This window comes from Geospiza fortis, unplaced genomic scaffold (assembly GCF_000277835.1).
Source record: "Geospiza fortis unplaced genomic scaffold, GeoFor_1.0 scaffold12, whole genome shotgun sequence".
NCBI classification, from domain to species: domain Eukaryota; kingdom Metazoa; phylum Chordata; class Aves; order Passeriformes; family Thraupidae; genus Geospiza; species Geospiza fortis.
Window position 1 is genome coordinate 5,578,163 of NW_005054323.1, and position 15,103 is coordinate 5,593,265.

The 15,103-nt window shown below is 36.5% G+C and overlaps 1 protein-coding gene across 1 annotated transcript in view; it reads right to left on the reverse strand.

The window, feature by feature from the left end:
- Positions 1–15,103, reverse strand: part of CCDC171 (coiled-coil domain containing 171) — a 135,818-nt gene that overhangs the window by 87,260 nt on the left and 33,455 nt on the right. Inside the window, 2 exon segments of the mRNA XM_031056875.1 lie at positions 8,313–8,487; positions 9,195–9,333. Of these exon segments, the coding sequence (XP_030912735.1) occupies positions 8,313–8,487; positions 9,195–9,333 (314 nt within the window).

Genomic DNA, 15,103 nt, shown 5'->3' on the forward strand with positions numbered 1-15,103 from the left:
AGGGCTGACCTGATCTGGGTGCCTATGCTGTGCTGTCACCTTAGCTCATGGGGGAGCATGGTCCTGAGTACCCTTCAGACACTTAGGGCATCTACCTCCGTGCTTGCCTTGGATGGTAATTACCAAAGAGACACACTGAAGACCTTTGTGATAAAAATAATAAAATGCAGCAGTTACACTTTGTGAAATTTCTGCTCAAGGAAATACATCAGGCTTTGCAACGAAGATGATAAAATCTTTGCTCTGTGTGCTAGTTCTGACATTTCTTACATTTCATCTAGTTTTCCGGGTTTTGAGCCCACAGAGAAAGCAGATAAGTTTTCTGCTAAGCAAGGTTGATATTACATATGATAAGTGCATCCCTAGCATCTCAATGTATTTGGCATGAAATCAGCCACAGTAAAAATAAGGTGAAACTGACAATTAAAACAGGAGACAGCAAGTGCAGCCTTCTGGGTGTGTGTCTCCTGCAAGAGCTGTGTTTGTTTCTTTCTCCTGTCATCAGTGCAGGCAGAGTACTGAAACGTGCTGTGACCACCCCCCCCCCCCCCCCCCCCCCCCAACACAACACACGAGCATAAAACTAAAGGATTTCAAAAGCAAAACAAAAGATGGTGTACAAAAACTTAGTCTTCATAATCTTCTGCTTTAAAAGTATCTTAACGGACATTAACTTCTGCCCCTCTATGCAAGCAGTGAAATCTATTGTTACATCCTACAAGGGCAGCCAGAAAGACACCCAACTACTGGCAGACAGGCTAGAAATCCATGATTTGGCACTCAGTCAAATCCCACACCTATTCTCATTGCAAACCTGCCTACTTCAATTGTTAATATGTTCCGTGCTAGATAGGGATTTCTTCAATACCAAAACCTCATCTTTGTGCATGGAACATAAAACTACAGAGTTCTTAGCCCCTATCACTGAATTTTCTTAAAGAAAGCTGTTCACTAAGTGTAGTCTATTGTTCAAATCAAGACAGCAAATTTTTCAAGGTCAGAAAAGTTCTACAGCAGATTTTTTAAATCACTACAATAGAAAGACTACACCAAATCATTCCTTCAATTTATATCTGATAACTTGCAGTTTTCAAAGACATGTATCCATAATTCCAGACAAGACCGAGGTCTTTTTGAGTATATGGACTTTTTACTTCTCAAGGAAATGTATGATTTTAGCTGCTGACTGACTGACAAAAATTCAGCAATTTGGAAAACCTAAAAGAAGCAAAAAAAAAAAAAAAAAAAACAAAAAGAAAACCAACCATCCCTGCTCAAGAGGAAACTATATTTAAATAACTTCACAATTTTCTTATGACAAAGGCTATGGTCGAAGATGTCTCATGACTTCTAATTGCTCAATTTATTTCTAAATTCTAAATTGTAAGACATATTTGTGTAATTTCCATTTCTACTTGGTAATGGAAAGTTAACCTTTTTTACTGAGCAAAATTCTACTGTTTTCTATCATATCTAGAGACTGTTGCTTTAGTTACGCTTCATTGCATGTCAAAGAACCCAGGCAATTTCTTATGTGTGGGAAACATTCTCCCCAGGAAAACTGCTACATACTGGTAGCATATAACTGTCAGGATTAAAAAAACAAGGAATGCATTTAATTCTCTGCAGTGTTCTTCACTATTCAGTTTAAATATTTTATAAATTTGCTTTACTCCTTCAATTTTAATTATATGTACTGTATATCAACTAATATATTATTCATATGTGTATTTCAGTGTTAGGTCCCCTGTAGCATTTACACGCTTTTCCTTGTGTGAGAGTTTGTACTACATAAAGAATTTCCAAATCACATCTATATATTGAAAAATAACCAAGGCTTAATTCCTTCTCCATGAAATTATCTATATAAATAGAACTTGTAAATGTTGAGATCCAGTAAAAATATTTTATGGGATGCAAGCACAATAAAGTAATTTACTCTTGTGTGCTGACATCATCTCAGAGATCTCACAAATTAAAAATAAGAAAATATAACAATATGAAAACATCACAATAAGATAAATATTGTTTTTACATAAAATACTCCAGCACAGAGAAGGTGAGACTAAATCTTCCCAGAAAAACATTTTCTATGGAAATGTAAAATGTGAGAATTTTTTTCAATCTTCTCATCCAATTTTTCCATCTTCTTTAGTTAATTTACCATAATTTAGTCAGTGTGTTCCAGTCTATTCAGCCTTCACCACTTCTCTATGCTTTATTTGCTAACTGCATCTATACTTCCGAAGTTGATTTTAGTCCCTTTTTCAACAGCAGTAAAGATCAAAAGGAAATTACTTACACTAGCCAGTCTCTCTACACTTGAACTGCAAAATATTTAGTATCTTTCCCTTCTATTTTCAATCACTGTCCCCATTATCAGAAATTTAAGGAAAAAAACTGCTGCAAATTATTACACTGCTAAAAATCCAGGCACAATCCAAAAGGATCTATTATTGATCTGATTTCTTATGTCTCACTGACAGGTATCTAACAAGAACGTATACAGTTATAAAATCTTGAATTTAAGCTGACAGGACCTGTGGAGGTCATCTGGTCCCACTCCCCACTCACAGCACAGTATGGTCGAAGTCAGGTTAGGCAGCTCTGAACCTTGTTCTGTCAAGTTTTGAGTATCCTCAAAGATGACATTTCAACAAACCCTCCAGGCAACCTGTTCCAATATCTCACAATGTGCATTGTGAAGTTTTTTGTTTTCCCCTTACAGGTAATTATAACTTTCCTGTTTTCTCTTCTACTTCTAATTCACAGATCTAAGGAGAGTGTACATCCATCTTCTCTACAAGCACCCACTTGATAGTTTACAGCAGTAGCTATTATCTCCTTAGTTTTCTTCAGTCTGAACAAACATAGGGAGTATGCTTAATGCTTTACTTCGAAAAGGAAAATGGAGTGTACAAGTATAGAGTCAAACACAATCACTTGCAGCTGACAGATTCAGCTGTTCCAGGAGATGTGATTACAATCCTTCTCAACACCTCCATCCATCAACATGTTTTGCCATTCTGTAGAACTACTGGAGAAGTATAGGTGTAATTTTTTCCTAGGTTATTTCAAAAGGGAAATCAGTTGACAGGAAAACTGCTAAAGCCTTTACATAAAAGAGTTTGCTTCACAGACCACATTAGTAAACAGGTGGAAGAATAGTTATGAACTCAATTAAAACTTGTAAGTCTTCTGCTGACTTTGTTGACTTCCTCTACACCAGAATGGACCACTCTTGACCTAGACAGTGATCCTTGAAAACAACCTTGAAAATCAAAGGTGAGGTCTGTATGGATATGCAGGGGACTCCTGATCAAGTATTAATAGGAAGCATAAAGAAGATTGTTCAGACATACTAAACTTGGAAAAATACAGATACATCACTAAAGCCTAGAGGGATATCTTTAGGGATGCCAAAATCCACCTAAAGTTGAATCTGATGTGGGATGTGAAGAGCAACAGTAAAAGATTTCTGAAGTACCTCACCTCCAAAAGGACTAGGCAAAAGGTGGACCATTGCTAATGAGGCAGTGATCTGGTGACTAGGAGAGAGAAAAGGCCTTCTCGTTGCTTTTTTTCACCTCAGTCTTCCCTCGAAGAACCTGCCCTTGGGAATTCCAGGTCCCTAAGATGAGTGAAATTTCCATGAACACCTGAGAATTTAAAATTCTCAACATATACTAGTATTTCCTATAGTCCCTAAAAACAATTCCCTTTTTCACAATATATTCCAAACTGAAGGCCAAAAACCTAATAATATGGAAGAAAAATCATACTTCCTGAACCCAGAACATATGCTGAATTTTACCATATAAAATGCTTCCTTGAAACAAACTTCATATCCTTAAAAAAGGCTCCTACTATCATAAAACAACTCTTGAGGACAAAAACCTTTTAGTAGAAAATGTGCTTGGCAACATATTAATTTAATCACCAATTTTAAAACAAAATTGAACTTTTAAAGAAATTAAAGAGAAGCTAAGCATTTTTCATTTAAAATACTGTAAACTCCAATGAGGAGAAAATCTTTTTTCCAAATACTTTCTATCCTTATCTGTAAGGATAACTTGAACTATTCTAAAAACTGACTGCTTATAAAATTCTTCTATTCACTGTCAGACTTGTGTTAATCTTCCAGAATGGTAATTTTATTTATCTGGACAAGTTCCTACTAGCTTAATTGTAGAGATATTTTCCTTAACTATCAGTATTTGATTTTTGCTCCTGTTCCCATACAGAAATGATGTCCCATTGTTTTTGCAGCATTTTGCAAAAGCCATGGTTAACTAAAATAAATGTGAACTCTATACACAGTTCCAGGACAGTCCACAGAATCTGATGCTGCAAATGTGAATCTGTATCTCAATTTCAATAACTTTATTTTTCATGTGGGCAGGACTTTGAGGCCTTGCCTTAACAAAACCACTGCAGTAGTAAGCAGGGAGCTAGGGTCCAGATGTATAATGAACTGCCTTAATTCCTGAGAAATTTTCTCTACTTTGTCTGCAGTCACAAGGGGTTCCTGGGGAGGCTCTCTTTCACATGGACTAATTAACCCACTCAGTCTGTAGTAAAAATTCCAACTGGTGATGGCAGAGTAAGAGCCAAATCCAGAACTATCCACATAGCCACCAAGGAACAGCATGTTCAGATATGCCTTGAAAAGTGCTTATGTAAATTCTTTACAAAAGTATCAGAATGTTTACCAGGCATGACCTTGGGGGCAGCAAATCAAAGCATTTACTGAAATACAAAAGACTGCTTCACAGTTGACAAAACACAGATTTTACTCAAGTGATGCTCTGTAAAGCAGAAAAGTGGCACAAATTTTTCAGCAAACAGGCATAACTTGTATTATAAAAAACAAAACAAAACCATCACTGACAAACTCTCTCCTTAGGCTTCAATTTATTTTTGCTCAAGTTCTCAAACTACTGAATACTTTTATTTTCTTATATCTGGAATATTCAAAAATCTCTAGAAGAGTCTGGCCATGTGTAAGTTAAATACAATCTCTCAAGAAATTTCATATCTCAGTCTTGCAAATTAATCAAAATGCTCAAGTTTTATTGAAATCCTTCTTGTCCTTCCCACAAAAAGAGATTTGTAACAACTTTTGCTGCGAGAGAATGTTATGAAGTATCTCCTTGGGTCTTGAGGTATATTTTTTCTGTCCAAGACAGAGAAAATTTTTTGAGAACTGCAACTTTAAATTTTAGATGCCTGTCTTCCAACACCAGGACATCACAACTTGAGCGACCTCTGCACTTCAAAATAAATTTAAAAAGTGGTTTGTTTGCAGAAGATCATTTAAGCATATGCTTCAGACTAACTAGTCTTCTTACATTAGGACAATAATAGAAGTAACAGCTGGGAAGAAAAACTCTCCGCCTGTGTTAAGGCAAGAAAAAAACAATCAACATAAAACAACCCTTAACAATTAATGCACAAAATTAAAGAAGAGTGTGTATCATGACTGGGATATTTTTTAAACTGAAATAAACTGTCCACACTAGATTGCCTAGATGACATTTACATGTTTGCCACTGGGTACCAGTTTCTATTCCACAGAAGTTGTAGAACAGAATCATAATCCTCGGGGTCTTTCATGGTGTGTTAAGTCAACACCTAGGCAACTTCTAGTAAAGAACAATGCTTAATATGTATATCCTGGAACTATATTCTCAAATATTTCTGTACTGACATTCAGTGTATGATAACCTACAAGGTGTTTATGGACAGCTGAGATGCAAACATGACTTCAGATGTGGCTGTAAGAGGAAGATTTACATGCCATGGGGAAAAACACAAGCTGTGTGCAATCTATTACACAACTTACATACAAATTATGCTACTTCTGATAGAACCTGTTAAAAGGAGTGGAAATAAATGCACCTTCCAAATTAAAGGAATTTATACTAAGACACAATATTTTAATTATTTCACTTTCCTAATATGCATTCTGATGAACTCGCAAGTTTCCCAAATTTCAATTTGCATTTCTCACAAAATAAAGGTTTAACATCTCCTGCTCATCCCATGCTAAAATCATCCACTGCTAGGTACTAGAAATGTAAATATCCTGAATAACTTAAAACTCCTAAAGATACCTCTTGTTCTTTCCATGAGGCAGGAATACAGCTGGGGCTGTTTCAATTTAAACGAAGTGTTAAATCACAACGGCTATTCTAAATTCCTGTTCTTGAAACTAAAGATTTCTAGAAACCCTAGCTAGATAATTATGAGCTTGAGACCAATTTCCTCAAGTACACATAATGCAAATATTGAGAGCTTTCTCATGCTGAGCATTCATAAGAAATTTTGTTTGATAGGAACAGATCCTATCACATTTGACCCATGCAAGTTTCTGGCAAACTTCTGCAACATGCTGATATTTAAAATTACAAGCAGAGTAACTACTTTACTGTACATTCAACTGATTTCAACTGATCCATTACAGAAAAAAAAGAACCTTTTCATATAAAGTTTCAAAATAATGTACTTTGTGTATCTTACAAATATTTTACAAATGAACTCATTAATTTGTATATTAACAGTACCATGAGAAACCAACTTAAGATTACCAGACTGAAGTGGAAAAGATGTATTCAGGATGTCAATAATAGTACAAAATATAAGAAAGTAATTAACAGATCAAGAAAGCAGGATGTGGAAATAAAGGGAAAAGAACACACTGTCAATTTCACACAATTTTAGTATAAGTAAAGGGAAACCTAATAACAGTATACTGAATGTTATTTATACTTAGTTTCTACGATAGCCTTCTGCTTTTTGATTTTGGGAAGAAAAATAACAAAAAAGCTGCCTATACTGAGTAAACAAGACCACACACAGGCAGTCCTGCTTCCCAATCAAATACGAAAGTCTTCAGGAAAAATACAAGGCCATCCAAGGTGATAAAAATCTAATCCCACAGGGGACCACTAATACAACTCTTCAGAAAATGAGTATTTTTATTACCTGTTCAAGACAGTCTTGTGGCTTGAAATCATTCCAGTAAAGCAATTAAAACAACCTGCTATATGAATAAGACAGTTCTTTCAAGTGGGGCAATCTATCTGCTTTTACTTTCAGTTGCACAATGCTCATTTTGAGTACACCATTTAATACTGTTGTAATTACCAAAAAACTTGAAGCATGAATAGAATTTTGTCCTGAGTTTTTGTCAGATATAACTTACATTTTACTATGGAATTTTTCTTTGTATTCTTTTTGTGCCTGATAAAATTATTTTTTCAGGTTTACTAAGGCAGCAAATGTCTTTTAATACTTAAGTGCTTGCATTGAAGAAGCTGTGTCCTCCCAAAGGAAAACACGTTTTTTTAGTTTTATTTTTCTTCAATTTATTAATTGTCAATCTACCTGGGAAGTGGATAACACTAAGACAATGTATGGAGTAATTCCATCAGCTGAAGAGTAGACACCAACAAATCTGAAAACTCTCTGATGCAGATCTCTGCTCTTATATACGGAATAGCACAATGCCTACTAGAAGCAGGAAAGAGATCATGGTAATCTCCTGCACTCATAGGTCCAAGAGGAAGCAGGAGCAGAAATTTACAATAGAACAATAAATTGGCTAAGTATAGAAATACTGTAAATGCTACTATACAATGAAGAGAGATAAGGTTTTCAGTTTAAAGTTCATCTAGTTCTAATGCTAGACCAGTTTGCTCAAAGCCCCCTCCAACCCAGCCTTGAACTCTTCCAAGAATAGGACACTCACAACTTCTCTGTTATGAGTTTCTTTGTTATGTTTCATTAATTTTTGTAATGTTTAAGTGCCTCACAACTCTCACAATAAATTTTTTTTTCCTAATATCTGATGAAAACCTTCTTTCAGTTTGGAGCCATTCCCCTTGTCCTCTTACTATATGCCCTTCTGGAAAGTCTCTATTCAGGTAGTGGAAGGTCACAATTGGGCCACCCCAAAGCCTTCTCTTCTCCTGGCTGCCTCATAGCAGAGCTGCTCCGTCCCCGTGATAACCTGGTGGCCTCCTCTGGACTCTCTCTAACAGGTCCATCTCTGTCCTGGGCTGAGGATCCCAGAGCTGGATGCAGCCCTGCAGGTGGAGTCTCACCAGAGCAGAGCAGAGAGGCAGAATCTCTCTCCTGCCCTGCTGACCACACTGCTTTGGATGCAGTCCAGGACGTATTTGGCTTTCTTTCTTCCAGCAGGGTCACATCTAGCCTCTCACCCACGTGCACCCCCAAAGCCCTTCTGGGCAGGGCTCCTCTGATCTGTTCATCCCCCAGCATGTGTTGACACTAGGGGTTGCCCTGACCCAGACGCAGCACCTTGCACTTGATCTTGGTAAATAACATAAGATTTTCATGGGCCCACTTCTCCAGCTTGTCCAGGTCTTTCTGGATGGCATCCTGTCCTTCAGCTGTGCCAACTGCATCACTCAGCTTGGTGTCATCAGCAAATGTGCTGAGGGTGCACTTCCATCCCTTCATCTATGTCATTAATGAAGATAACCTAAGCTTTTTGTTTTGACCCTCCTGCGATTAAAGAGGATGGCAAAATTGATATTCAAAGTTGGTGTACGTAGAGACAGTGGGAAGGCACCAACTGGTCATATATAAGGAAACATATTTCAGAAAATAATCCTGTAAAATACATCCAATAGGACAAATGCACACCAAACAAAAAAAAAACAAAAAAAACCCAAAACAATCAACTAAAAATTTTGTTACCTTCAAAGAAGACATTTTCAAACAATTTTTGCAGTCAAATGCTTGCATTAAAAACATTATGTGAAACAATTATGTCTAGAATGGTAACTAATCAAGCCTGAGGAAAAAAAGCTTGGATAGGAAGATTCTTCACAAAAATTCTTCACACATTCTTCACAAAAAATTACAATCCATATTTACAAATTGCCTTCTTCATTAGGAATGCAAAGGCTTGTTTGAAATAACTGTTTTCTGCAAATAATTTCTCAATTAAATACATGGTGTATCACTTAAAATGCATTTTGGAATTAGTTTCTCTAGTATCTTATCTATATTTACTCTTGTTTCACAAAACAAAGTAATATAAATAAAAAATCAGAGTAACGCAAAGTCAGATTTATTCCACAGCTCAGCACAGCAAATGCAGATTATGTTCAGAGCATGTTTAAAAAACCAAAACAACAAGTGCCATAGGCTTTTTGTCTTACCATTGCAAGTTCACTCTGTAATTCACTGCAGCTTTTTTCAGCACTCCCTAGTCTTGCAGAGAGGTCCATAATTACCTTCTTCTTCTCCTCAATCACTTCTTTCATTTGATTGTTTGAGGAGAAACACTCTTTTTCTAATCTGGAAAGTTTCAACATTAGAACATTTTAATCTAAAATACTTATGTTGAGTATTCTACATATTTTTAAAAGACAATCTGAGTATCACATCATGTTAGCACATCATATGACTTATGAAGCTGCTTGCCTTATTTTTTTAAGTGAAGAAACTTATATATTCCTTGTAAGAAAAACTTTTCTTTTATGTTTGTGTTCTTTTCCATTACCAAGGCTTGTGTTAGACTTCCAGTCATAAACTAATTTGATCATTTGAATATGGTCTCCAGATTACATGTAATAAACAGAAGTAATCATATTTTAATTTACACTTAGTTCTCTTCAGAAAGACATCACGTCTTGCATAATCAGCACTGGTTTAAAGTACAAAGCTTGCTCCTCGAGTTTCCAAATACCTGACTATATTCTTACCCTGGTTCTAGCCAGAACAGGGTTAATTTTTGCAGTAGCCAAGAGGGGGCATGGCTAGGACCTGGAGGACATTCTATACCACCTCATGCCATTTTCTGGGGACAGGAGAAGGGCTCCCTTGTGGGTAGTGTGGCAGAGGGACTGGGTATGGTTGGGTGTTTCCACAGTGTGCAATCACAGGTGATCAATCACTTTTTTTCCTTGTACACTCTGCCATTAGTATTGTTGCTGTTACAGTTCATTGTCTTATTTCATTGTTGTGTCCAGTAAAGTGTCCTTATCTCAGCCTATGATCTTTACTTTTTGTGAGTCCAATTCTCCACTCCACCCTGTGACAGAAGGAGGAAGAAGAGGACAGAATGATTGAGCAGCACATGGTTTGGAGTGTTTCTGTAGGAATACTAAACTGGGGAATACCATTCTTAAACCATGACAATTCTACTCAGAATCTCATTATTTCAATAGCAGACAATTCAAAATTTCAACCAGTTCTTGAACTACATCAGTCATCCTGGTATTCAAGAAAACAAATGTATAGAAAGTCTGGTATGATAAAAAGCTGTGTCATGAGAAAATTACAAGGCCAAACAACAGCAAATAGGAGACAGAGCCAGGGAGAGGAAGCCAAGGAAAAATTTTGAAGGATTGCCTAAGTACATAGGGATGGAAAGAAGGTGCCTGAGAAAAGACACCTAGAATTAACATTCACAAAAATGACAAAGATGAGAAAGGATTTTACCACTATTATGGTAGGAAAGAAAACATGAACAGACTTCTACACAAAGCAGCTATTTTACCAACAGCAGAGAGAGAAAGTCAGCATACTCCCTGCTTTTTTGTCCTCCATCTTCCCTGACATGGTCTATTCCCAAGCCTCTATTGTCAGTAAAAGGACACTAAAAGGAGAACAACTGGTAGCAATAGGTTTGTGGAGGATTGTGTCTGAGATAACCTGTGAGAACTCAACCCATAGAATTGTAGAGGTCAGCTCACCTACATTCAAAGGTTTTGATAAAGCTGGCTAATCTCAAAGTGACATTGCTCATTATCATCATGAAAAGTCACAAAAATTGGGGGAGGTCCCTGGCAAATGAAGAAAGGCAAATGTCACACATCTGGCAAATATCACACATTTGGCAAAAGTAAAAAGGAGAAGCCAAGCAACTATAAACCACTGAGCTTCATTTCAGCCCTGGAAGGTTACAAAGCAATTCTTTCTAGAACAATTTTCTGGGCTCATGAAAGAGACAAAGGTGATTGGGAACAAGCCCAGATGGTAGTAGCTGGAATGGCTGTAATGCTGTAGAGGTCTGTCTAAGACCTGTGTAACAGCTTCAACCACCACCTGGAGTAAGCCAAGAGTGCAATCTCACAATACCTGCAGTGAACAGTGAACTGGGTGTGGGTAGATCATGACACAATACAATTGATACACTCAACTGAAATGCTGCCATTCTCTAGTCATGGAGAAAGAACAGGCCAGAATTAACCTTCGGACATTCAGCAATGACATGTGCAAAGACTAGAATTTAGGAAAGAAGGCCACCCTAAAGTGATGTAGCTCATAATTGGCTGGATAGAATGTGTGCTAACGAGAACCTGGTAACCATGACACACAGCTGCTAATCAGCAGCACAGCATAGGAGCAGAGATAGCTAACAGCATCCTGGGCTGTATTAATAGCAGCATAGCCAGATCAAGGGAAGTGATGAATCACCTTGAAGGTGGCAGTCATTGTAACACATCTAGGATAATGATCACTTTTAACTACATGCACCTCTTACAACATAGGAAAAAAGTTGGGGTGGGCTAAGGGAATGGTCACCACCATGGTCAGCAGCAGAAATACACATAAGAACTGAGGAAATTTGGTATGTTCAAGCTGGAGAAGAGATAACTCCACGGTGTACAACAGGCCTCCCAGTATCTAAAAGGAGGTTAGTAAGGAAACGCAGATGATCACTTCATAGCAGTGTTTGTCTACAAGACAAGTACTGAATCCAAAGAGGTTCAAACAAGGAGATATGTTTTCCAACTGTATGGAAAAGGTTCCCAGAGAGATTGTGCCATCTCCATTCTCCACATTTTCAAGACCTAACTGAAGAACCTGATCTCATAGCTTATATATAATTTGAGCAGCAGGTTGGATTATAGATCTCTTGCAATTCCTTTCAACATGAACTATTCTTTGATGTAGCTCTCAACAGTAGAAACATCCAGTAGAAATATCATCTCTTTTTCTCCTAGCAGTCTTGCCTCCCAAGAACTGAAAGCAGTGCAAAGGGCTCAAAGTTCTTGCATTTTTGAAGCTTTTGAATCAATATTGTCACTTTCTGACTTTAATTTATTTGTTAAAGATTAATGTATCTTTTCAGTTGAAGGACTGCTTCAGCAGTCCACCAAATACCTATGTGCTTCTGCATCAGCCTGGCTGATTTTTTGCTGTAGCTGCAGATGTTCGCTTCTTATTCTTCAAAATCTAGCTATTTCAGTCCCCCAAAGTAGCTTCTACTCTCACAGCTTTTGGAAACACAGCAAAAGCAGATCCAAATTATTCTATGTCATGTTCTCGCTCTTCAAGAAAAGTAAATTCACACAGAGACCCAAATCCCACGTTGCTTCCAATTTACATAGTGCTACTGGGTTCAGAGCTAATTAATAAATTATGCAACCCAGAAAAGCCTGTTAGCTTGGTTTTGGTTATTACAACTATATTTTTCTAAGAAAATAAAAAATTATGCCGCCCAGAAAAGCCCGTTTGCTTGGTTTCAGTTATTATAACTACATTTTTTTCTGAGAAAACAAATTCTTACAGCATTTTATAGCTACCAACTTTTGCGATATTTACCTACATCAAGTCCGGCTAAAGACACATGCAAGTGTTCTAGCACAACAAATGGAAGTCTCTAAGACCTTCATTTGGCTAAGGCTTAAAGAAAAACTAATGCAAGTCCTCCAGAAAAAGAGAAAATATGTTTGGATGCCAAACTATGTTTAAAAAAAAAAAAAAAGCCAAGCTCCTGACATTGTCTGAAGTCCAAAGACCAGACCCTTCAAAGGTAAGTAGATCAAAGGCTGTTGTATTCTCTCAGAAGGTGTCCGGTGAAAGCAATCACTGATTTTCACCAATGTTACTGACACTTGTAAGCTTCAAAGAATAAAAAGGGGACAGGAAACAGATGAGGCAGTACCTGCCCACTCCATGTAATTACCTCAAGGGAACTGAGTAGATTGATGTTGACCTCAGAAAAAGCTTGACCTTCGCTACTTATCTTAATAGAGGTCTGGAAATTTTGGTGTCTGGACAAACAAAATTGTGAGGATAGGTTGTTCACGTTTCTTCAACATCTCTTAACAAAACCATCAACTATTTTACCTGTGTTTTAACTGTCTTAATTTTCATGGAAAGGTTTTCATTCTCTGAAATCACAGAACACAATTTGCTTTCAGAAAACTCAGCTAGCAGAAGCTGCTAGAAGTAACTGCCTGAATCAACACATGATTGCAAGCAGTGAAAAGTACCGTTTGGATATTAGATAACATTTAGTTTCATATTCAATTAACAAACAGAACAGATGCCTCAGACATAAATTCTGTTTTATCCCAAAAACAAACCCAGGTTAGGGCTAATTTCCCTCCTGAAAAAGAAACACTAAACATAATTGTCCAGTTCAGAGCAAAAAGGGAAGGTTTCTTAAGGTTCATCTTGCACTTTAGTAACTCAATTTACTTCTCTGTAAGCGCTACTATTGAAATTCTTAAGGCAAATGGTACCACATCTGTAAAATTGTATTTCATAGTCTTAAGTACAAAAATATACTTATAGGTATTTCCTATACAGTAATTCCAAACCAAGAAATATACTCTCTAAAAAAACACTTCTTTTTTGATGATAACATTTTTTAAAGATGTAACTTTTGTGGATCAAAAATATCCTAGACACAAACCCCTTCAATGCTCAAAGAAATATCTTCATATACCTAGATAAAAGATTCTCACAAGGAACAAAACATTCCTGAATGCACAATACAATTCAACACCTAACCACTATTGTTATGTTGGTCCAAATAACCTAATTCAGAAAAATATCTTTAAGAGATTCTTGGAGATTTAACTGGAAAACTACTACTTACAGAAGTTCATGTTTTTAACCAAACTTACTAATCCAAAAATTTAAAAACAGATCTTGTAGTAAAACTTGTGAAATTCTAATGATTTGGAAAATACCTAAGCAGATGTTTAAGTTACATTAAAAATGCTGCTAATCAGCAAATATTTTATTAACATCTATTGGTTCCCAGTACACATCCATACTAACAGCTCTCTGATTGATTACAGGAAGCCACATTATGGTAGGCATGTTGACAAAACAGGATAGTTTTTTTCTAGACCAAAAACTACAATGGCTTAACAAGCATTACTAAAAAAACCAAACTAAGAAGCCCCACATTTCACCAAGGATGATTAATTCTTCTGGTCTAACATCAATACAAAGACAAACTTTGGAATATTAGATCTTGGGAGAAGTGAATAAATGATTCAAGAACAAACACTGCAAGTGTTTGAACACTACTTCAAGAAAACTTTCATAACATTAATTTTTCCATATCTTCTGGACCACTCATGGGAACCAACCAGAGCAAAAATAAAAAACCCACTACACCAAATTAAAAACTAAGAAAACCAAACCCAGACTGGAAAAAAAAAAGAACCATAGTCCATATGCTCTGTAAGAAAAAAAGGTTACATACAAGAAAAGTTCAGATGGTACAAAGTAGCTTGTGTTACGCAAAACTACTGATCCAACAACCATTCCTCAAAAAGGACTGGTTTGCAAACAAAGAAGCTTTTCTGAAACAAAACTATAAAAAGGGAATAAAATGTCAAATCAATGGTCCAGGCCTTCTCCATTTCACAGAAAGGCAAAGAACTTTGTATCAGTTTAGTGTCATGTACTTACTGACAGAGAATCCATGCTCACAGCAAAAACAACCAGGCAGGATGAGATTACACTTTAATTAGCTCATGTTATTTTAGAACTGTAGAGCATCTTGAAATATACTGTGAAATATACAGTTTCACAGCTGTGAAGACTGCAGTCTTCCTGAAGAATAATTTTAGATTACTATCATAAGGTTTTTCACAATTTTTTATCATAAAAGTTATATCTTTTTGTTTGAGAAAAAAGTTTTCACTTTTTAATGTGACTCTGGTTTACCTAAATGCACCTCTTTTGATCTTTTTTTTAACAAAGAGCTCTAAGTTGTTTATAATACAGCACAAGTTTCAACTCTATTTGAAACTAAAAGCATCTCTGTAAGCATGAATATAGGAACACTTGGGCCACAAAAGTCCTTTTTTGT